Source organism: Amblyomma mixtum, chromosome 2 (genome assembly GCF_055824585.1).
Source record: "Amblyomma mixtum isolate Tamu chromosome 2, ASM5582458v1, whole genome shotgun sequence".
Taxonomy (NCBI): domain Eukaryota; kingdom Metazoa; phylum Arthropoda; class Arachnida; order Ixodida; family Ixodidae; genus Amblyomma; species Amblyomma mixtum.
The window spans coordinates 208,405,049-208,430,721 of record NC_143013.1 but is presented as its reverse complement, the minus strand read 5'-3'; the positions used below and the strand labels follow the sequence as shown (position 1 = coordinate 208,430,721).

General features: G+C 46.3%; 1 protein-coding gene across 2 annotated transcripts; it reads left to right on the top strand.

The window, feature by feature from the left end:
* Window positions 1–11,413: 11,413 nt before the first annotated feature.
* Window positions 11,414–25,247, top strand: LOC149362406 (uncharacterized). 2 transcript variants are annotated; one of them, XM_089569713.1, is made up of 5 exons: window positions 11,414–11,524; window positions 17,345–17,505; window positions 21,399–21,472; window positions 23,581–23,664; window positions 25,120–25,247. In XM_089569713.1, exons 1-5 carry the CDS (start codon window positions 11,414–11,416, stop codon window positions 25,245–25,247), a joined length of 558 nt encoding a protein of 185 aa, XP_089425839.1. The 2 variants fall into 2 exon arrangements, with proteins under 2 accessions (XP_089425839.1, XP_089425840.1); XM_089569714.1 differs by having other exon boundaries at window positions 21,399–21,476; window positions 23,585–23,664.
* The last annotated feature ends 426 nt before the right edge of the window (window positions 25,248–25,673 follow it).

The window sequence follows — 25,673 nt, the reverse complement described above, 5'->3', positions numbered from 1 at the left end:
AATGAAAAGTTGCATTTTGTAAAGCTCGTCCCGGTTGAATACAAGACCTGTAGGCACAAGTAACCTTTTGTAGAAGTAATTTTACCTCGGGTCCATATTGGCCACATTCACCTTGAACAAAACTTCCTTGCCAAACCAAGAGAAACCTCTTTGTGAAAAATGTAGACATGAAATAGTTTCTCATATTTCATTCTCAGGCGCGGAAGTGGCAAAAATAAGAAAAAAGTAGTTATTTTGAATTTCACGAATGTATTCCTTTTCACCCAACCGTGCTCTTAAGTGATAATGCAATTATTGACGTCTTTCAATTCTTGACAACAGTTATCTAGTAATAATGAGAGGATGGCAGGTATCGTAATTAGGCTTAAGAAGAGGTACAATTTCAAGGTGGTGCAGGCCTACGCGCCTACATCCAGCGGTGATTACCAGGTCGTTGAAAGCTTCTATGGGCACGTGGAATCGGCAGTGAACAAAGCAAAATCACAGTACACTGTACAGATGGGCTACATCCATGCGAAGCTCATTAAAAGGTAGGACAGAGCAAAAGAAGACAAGGACAGTAGACATAGCAAAGAAAAGACACCACGAGCGCAGACGTCCAACTGTTCATTGATGAATGGAAGCGCATATGCTATATAGGCGCGCAACCCAGGCGCAAAACCACTTTTGTCAATATGCACATGTGCTCATATTGGACATCACAAACCGATATTTTTTTTCGTCCTCTTTCCTGGGGCAAGCAAAACTTACTTAACAACATCACATCATTGATGAATAATAAACATGAGGGCAATCAGACATCATTTCACTAAGATCTTCACACCAAGGCACATTAAGAAAAGAAAACAAGATTCGATATTAACAGTCACCTGTATACTGGTAAGCGGAAAAATGAAGGCGAGGTGTCACTGTATACGGTAAAATGAAAACATCTATGTGCTTAAATAAAGGTGATGGTGAAAGGATGAAAGCCTGTTATGAAATATGTAACAACAAGCATGATCTGATGTAAACAAGGAAAAAGTGAATGGGTGTACATTAAAACCAAATACAAGAATATATTTTCAGGCCTGAAAAACAGTTTACAGCCGCACATGGCGATGGTCATAAGTACGGTCTGGAGAATGTACAAAGAAGCATGACAGGATGGAAGTAACAAGGAAGTGTAGGCCTATAGATAAAAATTTATCATCATCATCATCATCATCATCATCAGCCTGATTACGCCCAGTGCAGAGCAAAGGCCTCTCCCATGTCTCTCCATTGACCCTGTCCTTTGCCAGTTGTGGTCACTGCATCCCCGCGAACTTCTTAATCTCAACCGCCCACCTAACTTTTTGCCGCCCCTGCTACATTTGCCTTCTCTTGGAATCCACTCCGTTACCCTTAAGGACCACCGGTTATCTTGCCTTCACGTTGCATCCCCTGCCCAAGACCATTTCTTCCTCTTGATTTCAACTAGGGTGTTAGTAACCAGCATTTGTTCCCTCACCCATTCCGCCCGCTTCCGATCTCATAACGTTACATCTATCATTTTTCTTTCCATAGCTCGCTGCGTTGTTCTTAACTTAAGCTGAACCTTGTGCGTTAGCCTCCAGATTTCTGCTCCATAGGTGAGTACCGGTAAGATACAGCTGTTGTATACTTTTCTCTTGAGGGATATTGGTAAACTGCCATTCATGATCTGAGAGAACCTGCCATATGCGCTCAACCGCATCTTTATTCTTCTAGTTATTTCCCTCTCATGATCCGGATCAGCGGCCACTGCCTGTCCTAAGTAGACATATTCTCTTACTACTTCCAGCACCTGGCTACCAATTGCGAACTGCTGTTCCCTTGCTAGACTGTTGAACATTACTTTGGTTTTCTGCATGCTCATTTTTAGGCCCACCGTTCTGTTGTCCCTGTCTAGCTCATTTATCATGCTTTGCAGGTCATGTCCTGAGTACCTTAGCAAGGCAATGTCATCAACGAATCGCATATGACTTAGGTATTCTCCACTAACTCTTATCTTCAACTGTTCCCAATTCAGGCCTCGGAATACCTCCTGTAAGCAGGCAGTGAAGAGCATTGGGGAGATCGTGTCTCCATGCCTGACACACTTCCTTATTGGAATTTTATTGCTGGCATTATGAAGGAGTATGGTAGCTGTGCAATCGTTATAAATATCTTCCTATATTTTCACATAGCACTCTTCTACACCATAATTCCGCAATACCTGCGTGACAGCTGAGGTTTCCACTGAGTCAAATGCCTTCTCGCAATCAATGAAGGCTATATATAGGGGTTGGTTATATTCTGCGCATTCCTCTATCACCTTATTGATAGTGTGAATATGATCTATTGTCGAGCATGTTTTACGAAAGCCTGCCTGGTCATTTAGTTGAGTGAATTGTAAGGTCATCCTGATTCTATTACCGAGCGATTACCTTAGTAAATACCTTGTAGAAAACGGACAATAAGCTGATCAGTCTGCAATTTTTCAAGTCCTTGACGTTTCCTTTCTTATTAGTTAGGATAATGTTAGCGTTTTTCCAAGCTTCTGGTATGCTCGTGGTCACAAGGCATTGCTTTACAGGGTGGCTAGTTTTTCTAGCACAATCGCGCCTCAATCCTTAAAAATCTGCTGTTACCTGATCCTGACCAGCTCCTTTCCCCATTTGCATTGCTACTAAGGCTTACTTTACTTCCTCTTTCGTTACTGGCGGGATGTCCCACTGCCGTGCGCTACTGCCTCTCATTAACGTTCTGATTGCATTGGCTACTGTATTGATTTGTGTAAAATTCTTCGGTTATTTTAAGTATTTCATCCCTATTGCTTATGACTTTGCCCTCCTTGTCTCTTAAAGCATATATCTGGTTTTTACCTGTGCCTAGTTTCCTTTTCACCGCTTTTAGGCTACCTCCGTTCTTTAGAGCATGCTCGATTCTCTCCATATTAAACTTCTTTATGCCGACTACCTTGCGCTTATTTGTTAACCTTGATAGCTTTGCGACTTCTATTCTGTCTGTAAAGTTAGACGTTCTCATGCTTTGGCGTTTCTTGATCAGATCTCTCGTCTCCTGAGATATCTTGTCGTTATCTTGTCGAACCATCGTACCGCCTACTTCAACGGCGTACTTAAAATATTAAAACCATTGACGTAAAATAATACATTTCTTTGACTAAGAAGCAGCTTACAGTCGATCATGGGAGATGAAGCACATCATAACATTATAAGTGGCCTCCTAAAAAAACCATTTCTTTCTGTGAAAGTGAAATGGATGCAGTGCTGACAGAGTTTTCTCCAGTTTTTATAATGTGAAAAGCTTTGACTACCTCCCTCTCCGTCTTATCTGTGGATCGGAACAATAACTTAGTGTTATTAAAGACCGGAGTGCTAAGCACTTTTTCGTTACTGTTATCCTTGCCTTCATAACTCTTGCAAGGGTGTGCTGGGCTCCAGAGCTGTTTAATTCCACACTGTGTTCACGTGCCCGTTCATTAAAACACCTAGCAGTCTGACCAATGTAACGCCTGCTGCAGAGGTCGCCTTGAATTTCATATTTCCTCAACATACATGTGTGTTTTTGCCATCACATCCGCTTCAGCGAGTAACTGCACAACGGAAGGTGCTGCCCATGGTTTCCCGCCTACACTGCCTCTCTTGCCTTGCTCTATTGCTTCCCTCCAAAGAATGCCAGAGCAGGTTACCCTCTTCAATCCCTCGTTACCATTAGGATGCCTGCCCCAACAATCCAGTTTGGACCAGGTTGCCCCAGCAACATCAGTTTGATCCGCTGCCAACGCAGTTAATCGCCTCGTTTCTGCAGGATTGTCGGAAACTGCTTGGGTGCAGCAGCTTGCACTCTTTTGGCTGTGTTGTGGAACGTCTTGTAGTAAAATGGTTTCTGTAGACAAAGAGTGTCACAAAACCTCGACACCTGATCACGTCCGGCACCAATCGAACGTGCAGCCAGCACCGCTTTCACTTCGGCTGTAGCGTTTTTATAACACTGCCATCTACCCTTTTGGTTTGTATTCTTGCGTTTGTGAGCCTTGTGTTTTTTTATTTCTGCCGCTGATAGCTGTTTTTTGCTTTTCTGTATTCTAGTGTGTTGTAGGCGAGCATACAAACGCTGACATTGTCCGCGATGGTAAATCACTGGTAAGTGTGCACAACGCCATCCTGCAAGGTAGTTAACTACCGGCTTTCAGTGCTTTGTAACAGTTTAAGTGAAGTTCCGAGGAAATATCTGGCTTCAGATGGCAGTACGCCAATTAAAAGCCCTCCGCCAATCAATAATACGTTAGACGGTCCCTTCAGGAACATTTAAAACTGAAAGTGAGGTCTGTATATTCAAGGGTCAGTCGGAAACTTTCGCGGGCTATTGTTCAGGCCATGTGGAACAAGTTTTCCAAGAGCTAAAACAATACAACAGCTGAGGTCATGTTCGTCCTTACTGTGTAGTTTGTGACTTTTTGTTCAGAGGTTCTGACTGATTGCTCTTGCATATCAAGTGACACCTTTTCAGCCCCTGTGGTGTATCGGCAGTCGATCACTCCGACAAGGCCTGCCTTCAATGGGCTCTTCGATTATCCGCCTCTGGCAGCCCGCGGGTTGCTTGCGGGCTGCCCGAGCGCGCTCGATTTTCTCGGGTTGCTCCGCCCACTTCCGGTGGCTGCCCGAAACGCGTTCGTTTTTCTCTGGCTGGGCAGTTTCGGGCTGCCAGCGGGCGGCCAGACTCGCCAGGACGATTTTGTGCTCGCAGCGCTCGGGCACCTAGCAGACGACAGAGAGGTGTATGGTAGCGGGAAGCTCGCGCGGCCATTTTTATAAGGACTAGAAGGACCGCTGTTCTTCATGCGATGTTTTGCGCGATGCAGGCGTTTGTTTCGACTAGGCCACGGTGCGTATCGACTGTGTCGCCTGCAATGGCACCTTTCGCGGTAATTCTCGCTGTTTATTGATATGTTTTACGTGCGTATGCGCGATCATATTTCGATCGTCTCACCATCTCGCAAGCACAATTCTTCGCTTCATATTACGATCGCATACTTCTGATTCACAAAATATATCGGCTGTTAATTTCGTGCGCCCGGCGGATAGTGTTCGAGGCCTTTCAAGAGAGCAGCCGGATTCCAGTTCCGAGTACGCGTTCAGACGCGCGCATATATGCATGTGCTGAAGGTGTTTTACGAAGTGTTGGTTGAGCGCGATACGGGAGCGTATGGTCTTCATTGCGTTTGGCGCAGTGCAAAAGTGTATATGCTTTGAAAACCGCTTGACTGAAACATGTCCTTTATTAAAAGCCCTCACGAGCACATTGCTCGAGACATCTCTGCGGGCACATGTGGCCACACAGTTGTCGCGCCGACCAAGTGCTGATTCTGTCGTCGCCAACTGTTGTACAGCTTCATGCTCGGGCCTTCTGCCACATATGCTCAAAATATCTGATAAGTACCCAACAAACACAAAACCTCCTCAGAAACTCCAAAAAAGGATGGAATGTCCCAGTCCCAGTACAGCATTTATAAAACGTTTCCAGACCATAGAGGCAAGACATAGAAACACAAGAAAAAAGGCAGTGCTCCCACTAAAGGTCTGGAAACGTTCTTTCGAGAGTTTTAAGCAGCAACAAAAAAGAATTAATGCATTTTGGTCCCAGAAAGGTAACTGGGTATAACGTTTTGGGACCAATGGTTTTCAACAAGAAATAAAAATTGACAGCTCGCTCTCTTTTCTCTCTCCCTCGCGCCACAAGCTGCGAGGAGAGAAGGTTTTCCTCTTGCACTCGCCGTTTTGAGAGATGAAACAGCAGTTTCATTCGAACAGCCGAAGGAAACGGTAGACCCCGCATCTCTCTCGGCGCATGCGTTTCTCGCACGTGGGCTGTCGGCTCCATGCTGCAGGCAGGCGGCGGCGGTCTGTATTTTCATCGCGCCGCCGGCAGCGGCGGTCACCAGCTTTCACGTCTTCTAGCGTTTTCCCAGCTTGCGCCCAACTTCAACATTATGTGGTGGTCCCTCCCGGCGTCTCCGACTCTCGGCACTCCTCGCTGCGCCGCTGTCTAGCAGAAGTGCAGTAATGGCCTCCCGTCGCTCGCCCGGCTTCCTCGCTGGACGGACGCCATTTTTCGCGCGCTTATTCGCGCTGCCCGAGACGTTCGAGCACAAGCCCCAGCGCGCGGCAGTTCTTGCTCTCGTCACTGCGCCAACTGGGCTGTCGTGGACTTCGTAGCTACGGATTCACGAAAGTTTTCCCGCGCACCTCGGCGTGCCCACACCATTTCTTTTGGAACTGATGCCGCGGCGGCGGATCGAAGTTCTTTGCGCAGCTCCACGGCCCTACTGATGCCGCTGTTCGAGGCGGCGTTCGCGGCAGCGGAGTTCGTGGCAATAGGTGACTCCTCGCACGCACCCTGCATTCCTCAGCGCCTCCGACGACTGCAGCACGTTGGTGGTGGCAGCGTGGCCGTCTACTACGGTCTGAGGCGGGAAGGACCTTCGGAAGCCCACCACTCTCTTTCTGCGAGTGCCCATGGATTAGCCTGCTCTACCTACTTCGCCACCGCGCAGCCATCCTGCCGCAGCGGTACAGTTTGTGCAGTGTTCGCGTGGTTATATTGACTCTCTCCCACTGGATTAATAGTGCCTTGATCTCGACTCCCAAGCTGGACTGTGCCGCATGCGCGGTCTGCCGCACCATGGATGCAGCGCGCCACCGCACGTACCTGAGCACGTTCACCTTCCTGCCTGGCTCCAAGCAGTCTTATCCCCACACTTAGTCACAAGAAAATAAAACTCCCAGGATCGTTACGAGGGAGTAACGCGTATGTTTGAGCGCTCGCTGTGCTGTGAGAAGGCGCAGGACAGAAGCCTGCGTTTAATTTATAGTTTCAGCTGTTGCAGCCTTGTATTTCATCCCTGGGTTTCCGTAGGCAACGTCGTCAAGGTATGGTGGTTTATTTTAATTAATTATTTAATTAATTTATTTATTTAAGCATACTGCAGGCCCTTTTCGCACTATTTTTTTTATTTTCCCCTAGTAGAACTAATATTTTTTTCTGTTTTGATAACACGTTGCTGAAGCTGGCTCCGAGTCTCTAAGCGTGAGGGGGGTTTCAACTTGAAGAAAATCCGTGACCTGAAACTGCGTGTCTGCAGCGTACGCCCATCTCGTCTTTTCATTGTCACCCAAGTTGCTCTTTACATACGTTTGCTTTTGCGTGTGCATATCTGCTTTTGTAGCCCTTAGAATGCTCGTTTAAGGTGCATCAACTTTCAGCCTGTATTCTGTTTTACTTGCTTCATATTGCAGATTTCTCAGGGCTGGAGAAAAAAGTGGTCATCATTATATGCATGGCGCCGTAGTGTATGTACACTGTATTAAATGGTGCATACGTTTGCGTCTGCTATTTGTATTCATTCAGATTTGCGCCGTTGAACGTAAGTTTTGTTCGGCACGGACTTTCAATTCGGTCTGTATCGTTTTTCTTTGACTGAAACATGAATGCATTTTGATTGTGGTGGTGTATGGTGCGGTCGCCGGCATGGACGACAGGATGCAATTCGTGCTAAGAGCACAGCTAGTAAACTGAAATTACTTCTGTATGGCGCTGCTCTTTGCTCTTATATGGGCCAAATCGGGTGACTTTTTGAGTTCATATTTCCTTTGTGTGCAAAATGCTAGGACATTTCACGTAAACGGATAAGTGCAGAACGGCCGAGCCAGCACGCATTCAGACGAGTGGAAAGGTGGATTACACCACCTCTAACGTAAGTATGCACCTGAAATTTGGCACATATGTGCGCTTGGATGCCTGCAGGCTGCATGAAAAAGGAGGAATAATTTTATTGGACCAGAGCCGAGAAATCGAGCATTAACCTTTTGGGGCTTTCCATGGGACGCACAACTTTTTGGACATTGCTAGTTGTGGGGACGTTTTTTAGATGTGTTCGGGAAAAATGAGCACCTCCTGGGGAGATTCCAGATGTCCCGATGGGTCATTTTTATTACAGCAAAAAGATACACAGCTAAATTTATACAGTGAAACCCGCTTGTTCTAGGTGGACGTTCAACAAGCTGATATGCGCTTTTGCCGAGATTATGCGTTCCTTGCCCGCAGCAAAAGCCGGCGGCCGACAGACTACAGTTGAACGAACGTATCCCGATTCTTTTCTGCTTACAGCTTACAGGAAGCAGGTTACGAGCGTAGAAATCGCAGCGACCACAGCAGAGTCCACCAGGGTCGATCGTCGGCGGTCATACCAGTCATATATACCTACTGCGTAGTAAGCAAACACGCAATAATCCGAGAGTACGGCTTGTCGTTTGATAAACAACGCACGGCCAGTTTTTCCGTCCTATGTGGTGTCGACTGCATGTTCTGCAGTCTGCGGCACGTAGCCCTCAATAACTGCAAGTCGTTGTTTTCGATACCGAGCAGCCCATTTCTACCGTACGCGTGCGTAGCAATGAGACGCAGAACGCGAAGCTAGAGCATAGCTAGAGAGAGCATCTGCCCTCCGTGATCCGCGACTTTCTTGCCGCCGTGATTGCCGGAAGCTGGTTCCGGTGGCTGCCAGCCCACGTGACCATGATGCGTTTTCCTGTCAGAGACGAACTTGCGGGCCGCCAGCGGGCTGCCCGAGCGCGGTTAATCGAAGAGGCCCAATGTCGCTCATGGCCGTATCACTCTGAACAAAAATATGTACATAATACCAGGCTCTGAAAATTCTCGAAACGTTACTCCGTTCCTCAGTTCAGTTACCTGTGGCTGCGATCATTACACTTCATTTAGTTGACACACAATAGGTGGGAATGGTTATTTGTGTAGTCCTCTTTTTTGTCTATTATAGTGTCGATCTTTTGGCGCTGATGGCGCCGTTGATATCGCTTGAATATGGACAGCGAAGGCTGTGCGCTGCACTTATCTCTATAAATATCGCTTGCTGGCGCATTCACGTATTTCAAACCGAACTGGCGTGAGTCCTCCGGATGGTAATTGATTTGCCTGGAAGTAGAGCACCTGCTGCGAGTGCAATGTACTCACGTCGTTTGTCAGTAGTTTTTTTTTTTCGTTCTTCTTGTGTTACATTTCCGGTTATACTTCAGGGATAAAAAATTTCAACGCTTGAAGACTGTTTTAAAGATACTATAATATCAGTTAAAGCGAGGAGAAAGAGCCATAAAGCCTCCACTCTGCCATTGCAAAGGGGCTACAATGCACTACGTTGCTGTGCTGTGTAAAGGAGCACTAGTTTGAATAATGATGAGGCTAAGGGCCATCTTTTAGCAAATGAAAGGCAAACAATGATGGAAATCCGGGCACCCGCTCCTTGAACGGTCACTTGAGGGGCACCGAGTATGCGGCAGTTTTCAGTGGCAGTCATTCGATGACTGGTTTACATATTGATTGCTTTGTGACATGCTTTGCTTTCTAAACGTCCATGTAACAGTTTAATGGTTTTTAACTAGCCAAAGTTTCCAGTAATGAGTTATCAAATGTAGGTTGAATTGATGTTCCTCGCTTGACGTAAATTGTTTTCTCGGCCTTCTGAGACAGATGACCTGCCTTAAACGTGAAGACTTTGGCCATGCAAGGTTACTAGAAATATTTTACATCAGTTTTTACATCTTAGATTTGGCACAATGATGCATTCAAACGCAGGCTGCTCTCTTAGACAAGCATTTATCCGCGTACATAATGCATAGTTCCTTTTAACAAATCATCATTGAATCGAATGAGCATTTAATGCTGAAAAAACTGAAGTCAGGCAGCAGACCTTCACTACGGGACTCCAAGTGACATATACAGCAATGTCAGATTTCTTGAGCTCTAAAGGAAAGCAGCTGCATGTCTTGTGAAAGAATTTGATAAATAAAGTAGGACGCTTCGTGATTCAGAATTGAAGGAAACCTAATTTTTTCTAATTGTGCTTGCTTCGAATGGAATGGAGCATTTGTAATACACTTTATGATGACGGGACGAAACCAACGGGAGTTGAATTTAAATTAAGAATAACGTAGCGAGATATGGAATGGAATATGAAGTGTTTTGCGTTAAGGAACATGGTGAGAGAAGAATGTATGAAAGAACAGATGCAAGTTAAGGATACCTTAAGAAGCAGATGGGCATCGGCAGGGCATGTTATGCAAGCGCAGGATAACGAATGGGTCCTTAGTGTAGGGGAGTGGATTCCAAGAGAAAGCAAGCATAGCTGCAGAAAGTAAAGTGGCCGGATGAGATTAGGAAGTGGCGCGGACAAGATGGCCGCTGCTGGCACAGGATAAGGTTAACTGGTGGAAATTGGTAGGGGCCTTTGTCCTGCAGTGTAAATAATTAGGGCTGACGATGGCGATGATGACGTGTTAACTATGGTCATATACAACGCAAGAACGAAGCTGCAAAAGCCGCGTGAAAAGAGCCCTTGCAGCCAATGGCGTCGACCGATTCTACACCTCTCTCCCTACCGATCTCTTTGCACCTGCTAGGGTGAAATTGCAGAGACTGGTACATGAATTAAGAATGAACACGGCTTAATCGCATGAACCGCGGCGTCATGAAATCGGTCGACACCATTGGTTGCAGGGCCTTGTTTATAGGACATCTCACGAATCTTTCATGAGTAGTATCCAATTAAAGCAAGGTGGTTCTTGTGGTCCATAGGCTAGGGTAATGTAGCTTTCGGAGGTGTAAAATCCGATAGCAATTTTACTTACAGTAAGATACAAAGCTCGGATAAATAGACAAGCTATAAATAAATTATAACAGCGCTAAATGGAATATTATTAAACTCGGCTACCATTGTTTTTTGTGACGTATACCTTGCCACCAAGGAAAATAAACGCTTGAGGTGACCACAGCTGATGGAAATAGCTCTGTTTTAAATCAGTAACATAGTATTGGTAGAATACCCCGGTTAAAGACGCCCTTTTAAACATGTAACAGCAGCTAAGCGTTCCAGACCCTGGAAAACAGAGTCAAACTCCTGTGCTTAGTGCTCTTCGCACTGTTTTTACACTGCACAATCTGTATATGTGAACTCCTCTCTAATACCCGCTGCGTGCATTGGTAGGCCCTCCATGAAAGAGCTGAGTTCATGATTAATAGAGCTATACCTGGACAGAAGTACACATGTTGGAAGGGGTCACTATCGAAAACCTCCAGTGACGCTGCAGGAAATAGCTCGGAGGATGCAAGACGAATTAAAATGTATGAACGCAGTACTTACATCGCTTTGTTCTATAAAAGCGCCACGTGCCGCTCTCCCGGTGTTGACCTCGACAGCTGCGTAAACATAAATCAAGGATTAATGAACACTCTGCATCCGTCGAGCGTAGCACGTGGCTAAACTACTTGAAATCCCGCGTGCACAATATATGCGGCGCATGCAGCCGGTATTGTGTCCGCCAGCGTCGTACCTGAAATGTCGGTCGCAGTTGCTGTTGCAGCCTTTGTGCTCTTAGCTGGTGGCGCAGCCAGACGCTCGACACTGGACTTAAACCCGTCTCTAGGAGCCTATCAAGATGAAAGAGACGTAAGTGTTTTGTGTGCAGCTCGTAAGATTGTATTTCTCATAAATAAATCGATCTAGTTAAACCGCCAGAATTATAATTCTAAATTGCTATACACTGACGTCACTTCAATCGGGATGCTGTCGTAGTCCTCTTTGTTGTTACAGAGCGTATCATTCTTTGGGCAGCGCCCTATTTTCGCGAGAAAAACAAAATGCACAAATTTTCGAAGACCAAGCTGAATTCTTTAGAGCAACCTTTGGCATGTTCTTAGTTTTCATGCCTTCCAAACCTGTTATTGTTCGGTGCCTTATGCATGTCCTGATGGCCGTTTTTTTTGTGATCACTTTAGTCAAAGAAATTGATTGACGGGCTGTATTGACATGTGTCCAGTGTGAGTGGTTTCCAGTTTTTTCGTCAACCGAAAAGCTGCATAAATTTAATCGTTTCGCTGAAGAACAAAGCTGTACGGGTTTTGTTCCAAGCCGGTAACTACTTAAAGGCAGCCAGTACAGGCATTTAACAAAAACCAATGGATTTCGTAGGAGAGCAAATGAGTGCCAAGAGAGCCAAATATCTCACTGCGTTTTGCCGTGCTCACTGTGCGAACTTACGCCGGAAAATACATCACCACAGTCATAATCGGTTACTTACCCAAGAACAGACAGTTTCAGTTTTGAAAAGCACGAAACTTGGCCAGAGATAGTGTAAACATCAGTTTTTTTTTTTTTAATTCTACCCCCTTTCGCCCCTTTCTTCACGGTACGGTACGCCTTTCCTTATACCTGCTATACTCTCTCAACGCAGACGCGTACTCTGCGTGGCTTCAGCTAAACGAGGACACTCGTACCTCGTTTTATTCTATGTATGAAACGAGTGTCCAGCGTGACTAGCGCGGAGTGCCAGTTAACTAACCTCTTTTGTACTAAATTATCCCGGAGACTTCCACTGCGGCACCTCCTCTGTTTTTCATTCCTTACTTTTCATATCATCTTTCACGTCGCGGTTCTGGTGTACGCCGGTAGCGAGCCAGCTACTGCGTCCTTTCCTTCCTTTAAAACAAAAAAAATTGAGTGGACACTTAAGCTCAGCCTTAAGGGTATGATGCGATAGCGTAATTAATTCCCATATATGTAAATCTCATTCTCTACTTTACATCCATAGATGAATGGGAGTCCTTCAAGCAATTTTTTAGTGCAACAGCGCAACGGCACGAGGCCGCAGGAGGAGAAGGGACGAGACACAGCGCTGCGTCTCATCTCGGCTCTTCCTGCGCTGTTGCGCTGCAATTCATGTCTGACCAACGTGCCCATCAGTTCATGTTGTTCAAGCATGTGGTACAGTATGCTGAGGGAATGTTTTTCACGTCCACAGGGAGGTTTAAAAGGCCTCTGGCTATTAGTTGTACAACAATTTAGGTCTTATTCAGGAAATGATGGATTTTTTTTTTACTTAGGAACGCATATTTTTGGGCCCTCTGCTCTCGGAGGTTTTCTTGAACCTGCTGCAGCTAGAGAGCCTTTTAGCAACAGCCAAATAGATACTATGCAAAACTTTTATTAAAGTGCCGCCGACGCATTGCACACTTACAGTACACATTAGAGTAGCACAGTACAGTAACACGTTTCCCACGCATGTGGATGGATGCAGAATAAAACTAGGGTGGAGACGTCAGTTAGGGCATCAGGCGGCATAATCCAGGAAGGTGAGTCCGTAAAGGACGCGAACAACGAGCCAGTGGCCCAAGCATTATCGATTACGCGACGTAGAGGTAGCGGCAGCAGCTTGGGACATCCGCGGCCCCGTACTGGTGGACACGTCTGAACACACTGCCGCTCTCTGCACGGACAACAGTCACTTCCAACCCCCACCTATAGACCATCACTGTGGCTATACCTGAATGCACCAACCACCAGAAGCACCGACTGTCGCAGCGCGCGGAACCGCCGTCCGAACAATCCGATAAGCTGTTCGGACTTCCGGTACTTCTTAAAACGAGCGCATCAAGGTGGGTGTGAAACAAAGGGGGGTGTAGACACCCAACTGTGCTTCGCAGGACCAACTAGCACGGCAGGACGAGTGATGTAGATTGCAGCGTAGCGGGCACACAGAGGCGCGGTAAGGAAGCGGAGCGCGATGCGCTCGTCGTGGCCGCCGGAATGTTGGGTAGCAGCGCGGTAGCAGGGAATAGACGATATGCGAAATGCGCAGCGCCATCTCTCGGCGCTCCGAGAACTAAGTCCTCCATGTTGGCACGGTACAGAAAACGAAACCGCTGCCCAGCGTTGGGTTAAAACGGCTGCGCTTTGTTTGGAAATAAAATACCGATGCAGCGTTGCGCTACCCTCTCCACTGTGAAAAGACACTACGATGTGTGCCAGAACTAGGTGCGTTCCAGCTTTTCGCTTTTCTATTTTTTTACTCCGTTCCAACGTTTTAGTAACACAAAACGCCATGCGAGGTATCATGTGTCAGCACGCGGATCAGTGCGCAGCTTTCGCTTTCTGCGCTGATTTTTGACAAATCTCTTGAGGTGATTTGCGTTTAAATTAAGATAAGGACCACATCCTTTGTTGTCTCTGATCAAAATTAGAAGCCGATTTCGTGTATTTATCAACTTTCCGGTCGGGCGTGAATATATATAGACGCATACTTGAAAACGTAATAGAGAAGGTAATTTTTTTGAGCGGGCCAATCGCTCGTGCCGTGGCGAAATAAGTTCACTCGAAGAACCATATGCCGATTACTGCTTAGTTTGCTACGTGTTCAGTTAAGTTTTTCCCGTGTTCAATTAGTTTTAGAAGGGCGAGCAAACTCTCTGGACCATGCGCATATGTTATGCGCGTTAAGGAGTCTGTGAAGCAATACACCCTACGTATAAAAACTCAGGTGCGAATGCTTTATTTCTTGAGGATTCCTATACCTTCGATATCTGCGGCGACGAAAATCTAAAAAAAAAAGAAGCGAATAATATAGCTACTTTATTATGAAGGAGGGACGCATTTCTAAGCTAGAAAGTACGTGCAACAGTGTTCTGAAAACGCTTCAGGCCATCAGATTTTATTATCGTTGTGGCAAGCTCCAACAGCTTGCTTCGCAACAAAGCCATTTGTCCAAGTTTGGGAGTAAGCTAATTAAGTTTCGGAAGCAACCGAACATGCTAATTTCGCCCCTGCACACACAGCTTGACCAGTGTATCGAGTCCGTGCATGCACCTACAGCTGTAGCATCTTTCTCTAATCAAGCCGCCGCGGTGGCTCAGTGCTTATCTGAAAAAAAAAAAAAGCTGCGTCTTTGCTTACAATATTTTGAATTATATGTGCATGCCTACTTTACTCTTGTTAATGTCGACTGACTGCGTCTTAAGCAGGACGCGGTTTCAACGAATTGTGGCGAAAATCAACCGACGCCGGGCTCTGAAACGGTGACGTTGAAAACCGCGGATGCGCATTGCACACTACAGTAAAGGAATCGAATTACGCAGCTGGTCGAGGGTCTTGTGTGATTTTACTGCAATGCACGAAGCTCCTGGCGTCGGCGCGAACGAAAGTTCGCACTGTCACAGAAGTTTGTCAACACACGTGCGCACTCACCGCAAAATAACCGCTCGCTACCCTACCAGATGAATTCGCGTCTACCTGGGAATAAAATAGCCATGATAATGCGTGATGCTTGAACTGGCGCTTTAATGCGAGCATTAAAACGACAACAGTACACGGTCACGGTTCGACTTTCCAACCCACGTTCGAGTGCCGATTATTGCGATCATCAGCGCCAGACTTCAAGCGAAGCTGAGGACGCGGTAGGAGTAAGCTGGCGCTTATTGAAAGCACCTACATTTGGTCAAAGATCAGCTGTGAAAACAACGCAACAGCTGAAGCTTGCCTGTTGAAATCCACTCGCAAGAAGAAAGTACGCATAGCAAACGATGCACCAGCCATAGAGTTAATATAACCAACTCGGCACCAGCTCGACGAGCTCGACCGTGCCAAGATGGAAACCGGAAGTTGTGGGCGCGGTGTTGCCAGACCGCCAAGCAATTTCGCATATCGTCTATTGGGTCGCTGAAAGAGCCGCTGAAGGAGCCGTGACCGACCGTCCAAGGACGGTTGGCCGCAGAAACGGCCCAGCAGAGCTGAAGCTGCGCGGGAAACGATGGGGCCCCACGAGAGCGGGCGTCATGGCTCTAGCGAGCAAGGAAGGAAACAACCAGGCAAATATGGCAGTTTTTGTCCACGAAACGCGTAGGCAGAGACTTGCAAACGTTCTTGGGAAGCTCGTTTGGGGACAGCGTTCCTATGCTTGTTCCCTACGTTCAACTCTGATATCGCGCCTTTCCTCATAACTGTTAGTAACCGGGACGCAGGCACATACTCTCCGTGGCTTCTCCATAGCTAGGATGCTCGTACATCGAGCTATGCTATGTACCAAGTGTTTAGTTTCTCCACCGCGGGTTGTTCATTTGCCCATATAAGGTAAAGAAGCATAATGTTTACGCATATTACAAGTTTTGCGCATTCTGTTCGCCACAAATGGATGTATTAATGATGGTAGCCCGCTATAAGGACGCCCTTACGATCGCGAAACTGCTGCAATTTGGGGAAGCGCTTAAAAATGCTGTTCCCACTTGTACTTGTGTCATACCTTCGCCTGATGAGCTCAGGGAGCCAGCTTCAGGGCGGTTGGGCCCGAGTTCAGCCCGTCGTTGTCTCGGTCAGACATCACTAATGTGTGATAGCAATTATGGCCGCATGCGGCTGGCCAGAGCACGTTGTTCAGAAAAGGATTGTTGCGTTTCAGATTACGAGATGGGCCAAAGTTCTCTAAATAATGAACAATATTCAAGACTGACCAAGTCAAAGGACGTTGAGACGTAACGGCACAGGTCACCGCCCTTCCGTTCATGTTTTCGTGGCAGGAAATAAATGAAAATTGATTCTGAGGACAAGAAATGGCGCAGTAACTGTCTCACGTATTTCGGTGGACACCCGAACCGCGCCGTAAGGAAGGGATAAAGGAGGAAGTGAAAGAAGAAAGGAAGGAAGAGGTGCCGTACTGGAGGACTCCGGAATAATTTGAACCACCTGGGGATCTTTAACGTGCACGGACATCGCACAGCACACGGGCGCCTTTTTGCGTTTAGCCCCCATCGAAACACGGCCGCCGCGGTTGGGTTGAAGGATAATAGGAATGAGGACTCCTGCTGACCGAGTTAGGCGCTTGAAACCATCAGTTGGCTTCCGAAGTGGGTACTCGCGGAATACTTGCTCAATTGTATCGTCCGTTTAAATTAAATAAATTGGTAAATTGGTTTTTGAGGAAAGTAAATGGCGTGGTATCTGTCTCACATGTCTCGGCGGACACCTTAACTGCGCTGTAAGGGAAGGGAGGAAGGTAGGAGTGAAAGAAGAAAGAGAGGAAGAGGTATCGTAGTGGAGGTCTTCGGAATAATTTCGACCACCTGGGGATCTTTCACGTGCACTTATATCGCACAGCACACGGGCGCCTCTTGCGTTTCGCCTCCATCGAAACGCGGCCGCCGCTGTCGGGTTCGAACACGGGTACTCCGTCTCGGTAGACGGGCTCCTTACCACTGAGCCACCGCGGCGGGTACCGTTTAAATTATCTGAACTTGAAACAAGGAACATCACTCAGTACCTGCTCTAATTCAGCAGAGCTTTACAGTTTTCACACCAAGCTTGCCTAAACGAAAGGTGGAGAAACCGTAAGCCGCATTTTGCCATTCGATGTTTTGGGCTTTGCAAGCTGAGAGCGATTAAGATCCTTCCATGTACCTTGAGTGTGGTGTGGTGAAATGTGCTCATTTCTTTGTTACCTTTCAGTGTTACCCCTTCACATCGGACCTGCACCAGATCTATAGAAACTTTAAGAGCGACCCTTACTTCGGAGGTAAAGCGAAGTGCGTCGTAAGGAAAGGTCCGGCAGGGCCCCTCGTCGACCTTTCGCTGAATGCAACGTTTGAATATGGCTATGACGGCAAAATGTAAGCGCTTCGATTTTGTTGGCCCTTGTAGTCGAGACAAAAAAAAAAGCAGTACTTCAGCTGACCTATGGTCGCATTTGTTGGCAGCATTGTTCTCGTACACTTCGGCTCTGTCAAAGGAAAAAAATCGAGAGCAAAAAGAACGTGACAGTATGAGTAAACTATGAATACGAGATGCGTTCCGTGAAGCACAGTAAACATATAGGGTTATAACCTAGATGGCTTATTGTTCCTCAGTAGTTCAGATTTGCTTATCCTTCTTATATGCCTTAGTTTTTCAATCTAACCCTGGCATGAATGGATAAGATGACGTTTGAAAGAGTGTTGCCGATCTGTAATAATATACCACTCACAAACGAGGTTACAATTATAAAACCCCTTAACGGAAACCGTTTCTCTAATATTAACCCTACTGAAAAGTGTGTGCCGGAGGGAACGGATTCAGAGAGCGGGATCATGGAAGAGGGCCTACATAATGTTGGGCACCTGAATTATTTAAAGTCGGGTTACCTGATTATTCAGGGTCGGGGAACCTGTATCAGTCGCGCCGTCTCTATCAGCGGGGAACGACTTCTTTCACACGGTACCCGTCTTGGTCGGTGCCATCTTTTCAGTGTTCGTTTTATACTGTAAAACAAGTGTGCCTGATTTAGACATCTTCCTAGATTGTAGTGCAAACTTCAGCTGGTTGGTACATATTTAATTAAAATTTATTTGGTAACACGACGATGACATTCTGCTGGCAACATACGGTGCAGCTGCAGTCGATAGCCGCGGAAAGACAAGGCATATACACAGCCTTAGTCGCTTTGGGACGTTAAACCCCATAAACCAAACCAAACAAAACTCAGAAAAAAGTGCATCAACGTGGCGGGAACAAGAAAGGGAATGTAAGGGAATGCACAAGGGAACAAAAAAAGAAGCCTACAGCGGGAAAGCGAACGTCTGTGGGGGCTCTACGGGTAGTGTTTTGCTAAGGGTACCCACGTCCGACCTGATCAGTGATGCCAGACTACGCGCTAAACTGAGATTTGACGGCCACCGTTGCTAGGCTGCTCAAAAGCAACCTCTACATCCCATCTTCTCTCCTTCCGCATCCACTTCGGATGCGAGAGGTGCGGAATTCAATACACCGTGCCGCCGGGTAACCAACGGTGATATATAGGGTACAAGGTTCCCGCTGCCCTGGTGCTCGGGTTCTCTCGGGTGACATGCTTCGAAAATGGGTCTCTTACCGCCCCTAGATTGGTAAAAAGAAGCGCTCTTTGGCCGGAGCTGTCCTTCCAGCATTAAAATTCAGCATCGTGCAAATTTTTTCACCTCTCACCCTCCATTGAACGCTGCCGCTTTTTGGCATGCACACACTTTCCCCATATTCTTATCTTTCCCCAACGCGGCTTTCAAAGCCACAGGTGTCCCGAAGCAAGTCAGTGCCTCCAACCGTAAACAACCCCTTCTCCATCTGTCAGAGCGAAACCGCTTACTTTCACGCTCTTCCCACCGCCTTGCGCACCTCACATCGTCACCCCCCCCCCCCCCCCTTTCCAACAATCCTCCTCTCTTCCCATTCTTTCGGGCCGAAACCACACAGCTAATAACAACAACAGCGGTTGGAGCAGCCGTCGCTAGTTGCCACATGTGTGTGTAATAGCTGCTGCGTGTGCACTGCTATGTCGTTATATTTGCATATACGTCAGCACTCGCTATTTCCGCAGACTCTCGTGTGCAGTCGTATGTTTATTCAAAATAATCGCGTTATCTGCCCACTTAGGCATCTTTCTTGTCCAAGCAGGGTAACAGCATCAAGGGGCTTTAAATGGTTCTGACGCATATGGGTACCAGAGTTGAAATGTGCTCGCGCCCATGTGTACGCAATGAATTTCTTTAGCGGTTCTTGAATAAACGTGCTATGCGTGCATTCTCGCTTCTTTCCCTCGGCTAGGTAGTGCTCCATTCTATGTATTTGCGAGTCAGAAGCGACATTAAACGTATGTGCCAGCAGCGCGTGCTGCCTACCTGCATGTAGTATCGCCTGTGGCTCCCGAATAAACCAAATGGAGTACTGCCTAGCCAAGAAAACGAAGCATGAATGTGCGCATAACGCGCTTAGTTCAAGATTTTCATACTAATATCACAATGTACTGTCGAGAGCAAAAGTGGTATACTCCACGCGGCGGGCGCCGGAGCGACGCGAAAGAGCATCGCAACGACATCTACAGGCGGCATCTGAGATTGTAACAGTTAATAGGAGCCCTTTATTATCTGCAGGCATAGAGTGTGCAGGCATGTCGCTGCAGTGTCGCTGGCATGGAGTCTGCACGCATATCGCGGTAATGTAACGGCCGTGATTCTGAAGTCGTAGTGACATACAGTTGTCGCGTCGACATGCCATGCTTGCGATTGCGGAAATGAGCGTCTTTTTCTGACAAGTGTGTACGCTTGTTTCGTACCTTAGGGTACATTCGTTTAGACATTGTGTTGTCGGTGCTCCTGTTTGATCTCTCCTGAAACTTTTCGCCCACGCCACTTAACTTTGCGGTTTTTCTTGAGCTATTTTGTTTTTCCTAAACTGATTCCGCAGGAGGCAAGGGCGGGCGTACGATGTGCGCTATGCTTGGTGGTTCCAGCGGAAAACGCACGCAGACAAAGGAAGTGTCGACGCCACCCATGTTAGCACTCTCCCTTTCGTTCGTGGTGTACACTCTCCCCTTGTCCAAATGTGTGTGTGTGGGCGGGAAACATGAAATATAATGTTACAAAATACCAACTAGCCCAGTTCTCTACGCTTAGTCGGATGTGCCCAGGCTTTTCTTGTAACAATTTACAGAAAAAAAAAACATGCTACCGGCTCGTGGAGCGATGTTGCATTGTAGCGTATGCTTCGCAGTTTTAGCAACGCTCTTCGCAGAAACCTTTTCATAAAGCGCCGCACCTAAAACTTTTTTTTTCACTATGCAATACGTTCCAAAACTAACAATCTTTGTAAAGCTTGGACACCAAGCCAAACTAACGCTCTAAAAGGAACGAATGAAGTGAAGATAGTTCAGTTCAAAGCTTTTCTGCGAGATTGTTTTTCGCACATTACGTTGTTTGAATAGAGCTTCCGTAGTTCTGCGTCGTCGGACACATCTTGTTGTGCGCTGATTTTTTCTTGCTGTCTTATTGCATGCATGTTGAAAGTTCAAGGCGAAATAATACTAACTATCGGCGGCCTAAAATATTTTGAGTCCCTAGTTGAAATATATTCGTTACTTGGAACACTTTGAATGCAAGCTAACCTTTCTACACCAATGGTGGTAAAAGGGACTACAAAAAGGTTGATTCCTGTTCTTCATGGGGAAGGAGCTCCGTTTATTAAAGCACAGAATTGGTCGTTTTGCGATGCTTCTTACGAAAGTCACTGGCCTTCTAAATAAAGAACATGTAACTCTGCAATTTATTCACGTGTGCAAATGTGTCTGCTAGAGACGTATTTACCTTGCAGCAGACAATTCGGAGGAAACTTCCATGACATAACTAACTACACTTTAAACACACGGAAGTGAAAAGGGGGGTAAGCTGTTCTCTAGCGCATTCCCTTATCAAGAGGTAGTAAGCTAGAGAGGATCTCACTCCTTTTTTAGTCCCATATATGCGCATTCCTGCTTAGAATGTAGCACCTAATTTTCGGAGGAGTAGCACGGTTTCATGGGCGTAAGCACACAGGGAAACTGCCCCTCTTTGGCAATACTTGATATCCAAAGATGAGAAATAGTTCATTCCAAATTGAATTCGACGCAAAAGAAACGGGACTAATGTAAATGTTGAGTTTTTTTTTTGCGAAAAACAGTAAATTTTCACGTCATGGCATTCATTGTTGAATGAGCCGTTTTGTTTTCTTGCTCTTCTATTAGTGACTTACTCACGACTACCTTGTCGTCACCGGGCTACACTACCGGGAATGTGGTCCACTTTCAGCCTCTAGATGGTGAGTTATGCACAACAGCTGACCCTTATGAGCACAGCGCGAGGGAGAGAATAAGGTCGATGCCGGTGTGCGGCTTTAGGAATGGACTTTGCATTGATACGCACTGATGCTATTTAATGGTGTTAGACGTATGCGAACTTCTTGAACATCGCAAAACTCTTGAGGCGGAAAAATAGCTCAAATTGATATTTACGCGGTACTTAGGAGCCGGAATAAGAATGGACAAAAGGACGCACACAACATCGCGCATGTAGTGTGCGCCCGTGTGTCAATCTGTGTTGTGTCTCCTAAGTAGCGCGTATGTATAGCACGTACAGCCCCCGTCAAAAGTATACAGCCCAAGGGGTTTGCTTCGAAGCTGTTTAGCGTGGCTCCCTGGCGCATCAAGCAGACCAAACCTTAGGAGGATTGAGAACGCAATGCCTTCCCTCTTTCGAGAGATCACGGTTGCTGAGGATACATAACGCGCCATGCTGCAGGCCTCAAAATCAAACGCCTTGGGCTGTAAACTTTTGACGAGGGGTGTACATTTCAACCACGGTCTACCAACTGACCCTTGCGTTTACCCTATATAAAAAGGAAGATAACTTTTTATTGCTGTGATTGCTGACATTGGAAGCTATATTGGCGAAGGGCTGAGCGCGTGCCAAATAATCCGCACTTCACGGAAAATGATACTTTACTAAAACACAAATTTAAAACTGTCACAGGTATGCACACAGATGAACTCAATAAGGTCTATTCGAAGACGAATTTAAATGTGGCAGAGATACCAGCTGAAATGAAGGGAATAAGGTCAGTGGGTTTTGAGGAACATATAACGGTAACAAAAATACGAATTGCCAATCAGCAGGGATAGTAATGAAGAGGAAACAACAGCCGATTGTAATTTAAGCGGTATAGCTGCTCCTGTGTTTGGAAGGAAAATATGCGTGTACAATTAGACACTGTGGCTGCATCCCAGAAAAAGGGCCTCAAGGTAAAACAGCCTCAGGGTGTAAGCTTGAACTCTGATCGTTTGCGCGATTTTCTGAAATATTTCTCCTGAGCACGCCGCCGAGACAAGAGCGCATTAAATGGTCCACAGATGATGACTCAGCACATCGCAGTACAGTTTCAGACCGTCCGGTCGAAGGTTAGTTGAAAAAATTTGCATTCTGGAGCACGACAGTGCAATCGGTTGGAAAAACTTAGCCTTTGAAGCTGCCGTAATCGGAAAAATCGCCCCCCCTCCCCCAGCACAAGCGGGGATAGAACTAGGCGATAGTTACAAAATGCATCAAGCCAGACTGAGCGATTTCTATAGTCGGTGCGTGTTCCAGATATCTAGCCTCAGTGACGTAATGCGATTAAGATCAGATTGAGCGAGCGGTGCAGCAAAGGAACTGCTTCAATATAATGCGAGCAACGTCACTCAAATACAATGTGTTGGTGCCTGCCGCCAAAAGTGAACGAAAAACGCAGACGGGTTGCGTCTTAAGTGGTAATCGTGAGACACAGGCGGAGAAGACTTCATTGCTAAAAATGAGTTAAGTTTGTTTCTAACTCAGGAATTATCGATCTACGCGTGGAAAGAAAATTCCTTGTCCTCCTCTGCCTCTCATTGCTCTCTGGAGGCTTCTTTTAGCGGAGATGCGTCTCTTGCACTCAAGTCCTTAACGCAGCGAGGATGACTGGACTTCAAAGCGTCTTAACTGCCCGGAGCACGAGGAGTGGTGCACGTTCGCCACCGCGCGGCTCAAGGCGGTTGTTCTAAGTTCGCACGAAAAGAGGAATGGGAGGTTTTGAAATTTATATGCAACATTTGCACCTCATGCTGATGAGAAATGGCGAAGAATGGTTATAATTAACCCGCTTCCTCTCTGAAATAAGCATCGTGGTATTGAGGTTGCCCATTTTCGGGAACTGTTGCGAAGTAGTGTTCCCCGCACCATTCCCTACTTGCCCGTAGTGTTCCCACACATATTTATTGCCTAACGGCAGAGCCAAGCAGGCTGGTGTATTTTGAGGCGGTTTCCTTCGAGGGAGATTGCGTTTTTCCTCAGCACGTAAAAAGTTTCAAGCAGGTATGCCTGTAATACTGACGTCCTTTTTCTTCTTTTCTACAGATAGTCTGGAACCTTTTAATTTAATTGTAGCATACAGGGACTGCCCTAAGTGCAAGGTACTTCGTCACAGCTACATCAAGAACGGTAAATACAACGGCACAGACCATGTTTTGCATGTATTTGCTCGCTCACTTCTCCTTGTGCACTTCTCCGACTGGATGGTGCTTGTGTTTTGTTCGTCGTGTTCCGGTTTTGTAATCTGTACTACCCTTGTATCACTCCTATCTTGGTCCAGACCGGACTGATAGTATCTCTAATAAATAAATAAATAAATAAAACGACGAGAGTAGGTCATCTTAGAGTGGGAAAACTTAGTTTAGATATAGGCCGGCCTTCAGCTCACCGAATCTCCCTGCAGGTGTCCAGTGGTCCGTGGGATGTACTTTGTTTTTGTACTGAAGTAGCAGATTTAAAACATTTTTTAGTGTATGGCTGTAGTTTACAGAGAGCGCGCAATAAATGCAACTTTTTTTTTCAGGCAGTCTTCACCATTACCAGAAAGGTTGGTTTGGTTTATGGGGTTTAACGCCCCAAAGCGGCTCAGGCTATGAGAGACGCCGTAGTGAAGGGCTCCGGAAATTTCGACCACCTGGGGTTCTTTAACGTGCACTGACATCGCACTGTACACGGAAAATGTTGATGTGTAAAAGAATTTGCTCCTTTGAGTGCCGTATTTGCGATGGCTCTTTAAAGCTTATTACTAACAGCGATCGACGTCCTGCTTAAACCGGGTGTATGGCGCGAATATGTCAGTCACAGATAAGAACACGAGAGCTCTCGAGCACAGGAGTTATCATGAATGTACAGCCTGCCTTATTTGCATTTTAGAAAAAAAGCCTTTTGATTTAATCTCATCTCTTCAGAAACCTAAAATTTATTCGAGGAACATTAAAACCACATTTGAGGTTTCGAGCATGTTGAAATTTACCAGCAAGCACTCAGTTATTTTTTGCAGTCTTGGTTCTCCTAAAGCACTGCAGGTGCAGTACCCCCGCTTCACGTCCCATTGCACTAGCAATTTTGGTCAGCTCTGTTGTTAGGGTGACGTACCACAACGGGTGGCATTAGCTTAGATCCCTTTTACATGCATATTCGAGATTAGAGTAGGAAGAAGGTAATTTGAAGAGAAGATAAACGCGTCAGCTGTCTAGGTCAAAGTGTGCACTTAAGCCGCGCCAAGAAGGCCAGAGCGATGTGAAAGGGGAACCATATTGTTCTAGCATGACGTCAGAAATAAACGACGAGAAAAGACAGACGACATGGGTGCTCGTACTTTGTGTTACATTGCGATAGAAAAATATTATGATCATAACCAACCCGTCCCATATTCCTTTGTGTTGAGAGGAATGGCACGACGAACTAGTAAAACGTACTATACGTACTGACCTGTCAGTAGTGCAGTCACTGACAAGAACTCAGACTTGACTTCATTTAATGTTTGCGGAATTTTCCTTCTTTGAAGCTATATTTCATGTGTAAGTACTTCTTTGCACTGCCCAGTTGTGCAGAATGACTCGGGTCTCTATCCCCACATTCTAGGAGCCGGCTGCAGCTACTGGGTGACCGATGAGGCCTTGGGTGACGAGAGGACTTGCTGTGAGTTCGTGTATGAACTGCTTTGCGGCACTTCACCCAAGTACCAGATATACGACGAGAGCTGCCAATGAGGGCCTGGCGGCAAGTTGGCATCGCCACGTGGCTGGAAGTGATATGGCACGCCTTTCATGTTTCGGGTGTCCCCCTCGCAAATAATTTTCGATGGAAATTCAAGTTATATATTTAAAGCGCACTCTTGCTCTACGGGCATGCAACTTGTCTTGAGGAATACAGCAGGATACAGTGCATTTTGTATTAAAGTGCAGAATAAAATCTGAAGTAAAATCAAACCGCCTTTTGTTGTAGACATGTTTGTAGTCACTTCTCTTACTGAAGTCTATAGGTGTCAGTATTGTTGCTTCTTGGCTTGCACTGATCAGATGTGTAGTGATACAGTCAAAGAAAGGCAACGCGCGTGATGTGCTTTCAAATGCTTTGTAGCTGCGCGGGGCATAATCACAGGGACCCCGCAAACTACTTATACGCGATATAATACA

Coding starts and splice junctions, on each gene's coding strand:
- LOC149362406 (XM_089569713.1), top strand. CDS start 11,414: ATGTCGGTCGCAGTTGCTGTTGCAGCCTTTGTGCTCTTAGCTGGTGGC. Junction 21,473..23,580: donor CCACTTTCAGCCTCTAGATG/GTGAGTTATGCA, acceptor TCTTTTCTACAG/ATAGTCTGGAACCTTTTAAT. Junction 23,665..25,119: donor TCACAGCTACATCAAGAACG/GTAAATACAACG, acceptor CCCACATTCTAG/GAGCCGGCTGCAGCTACTGG.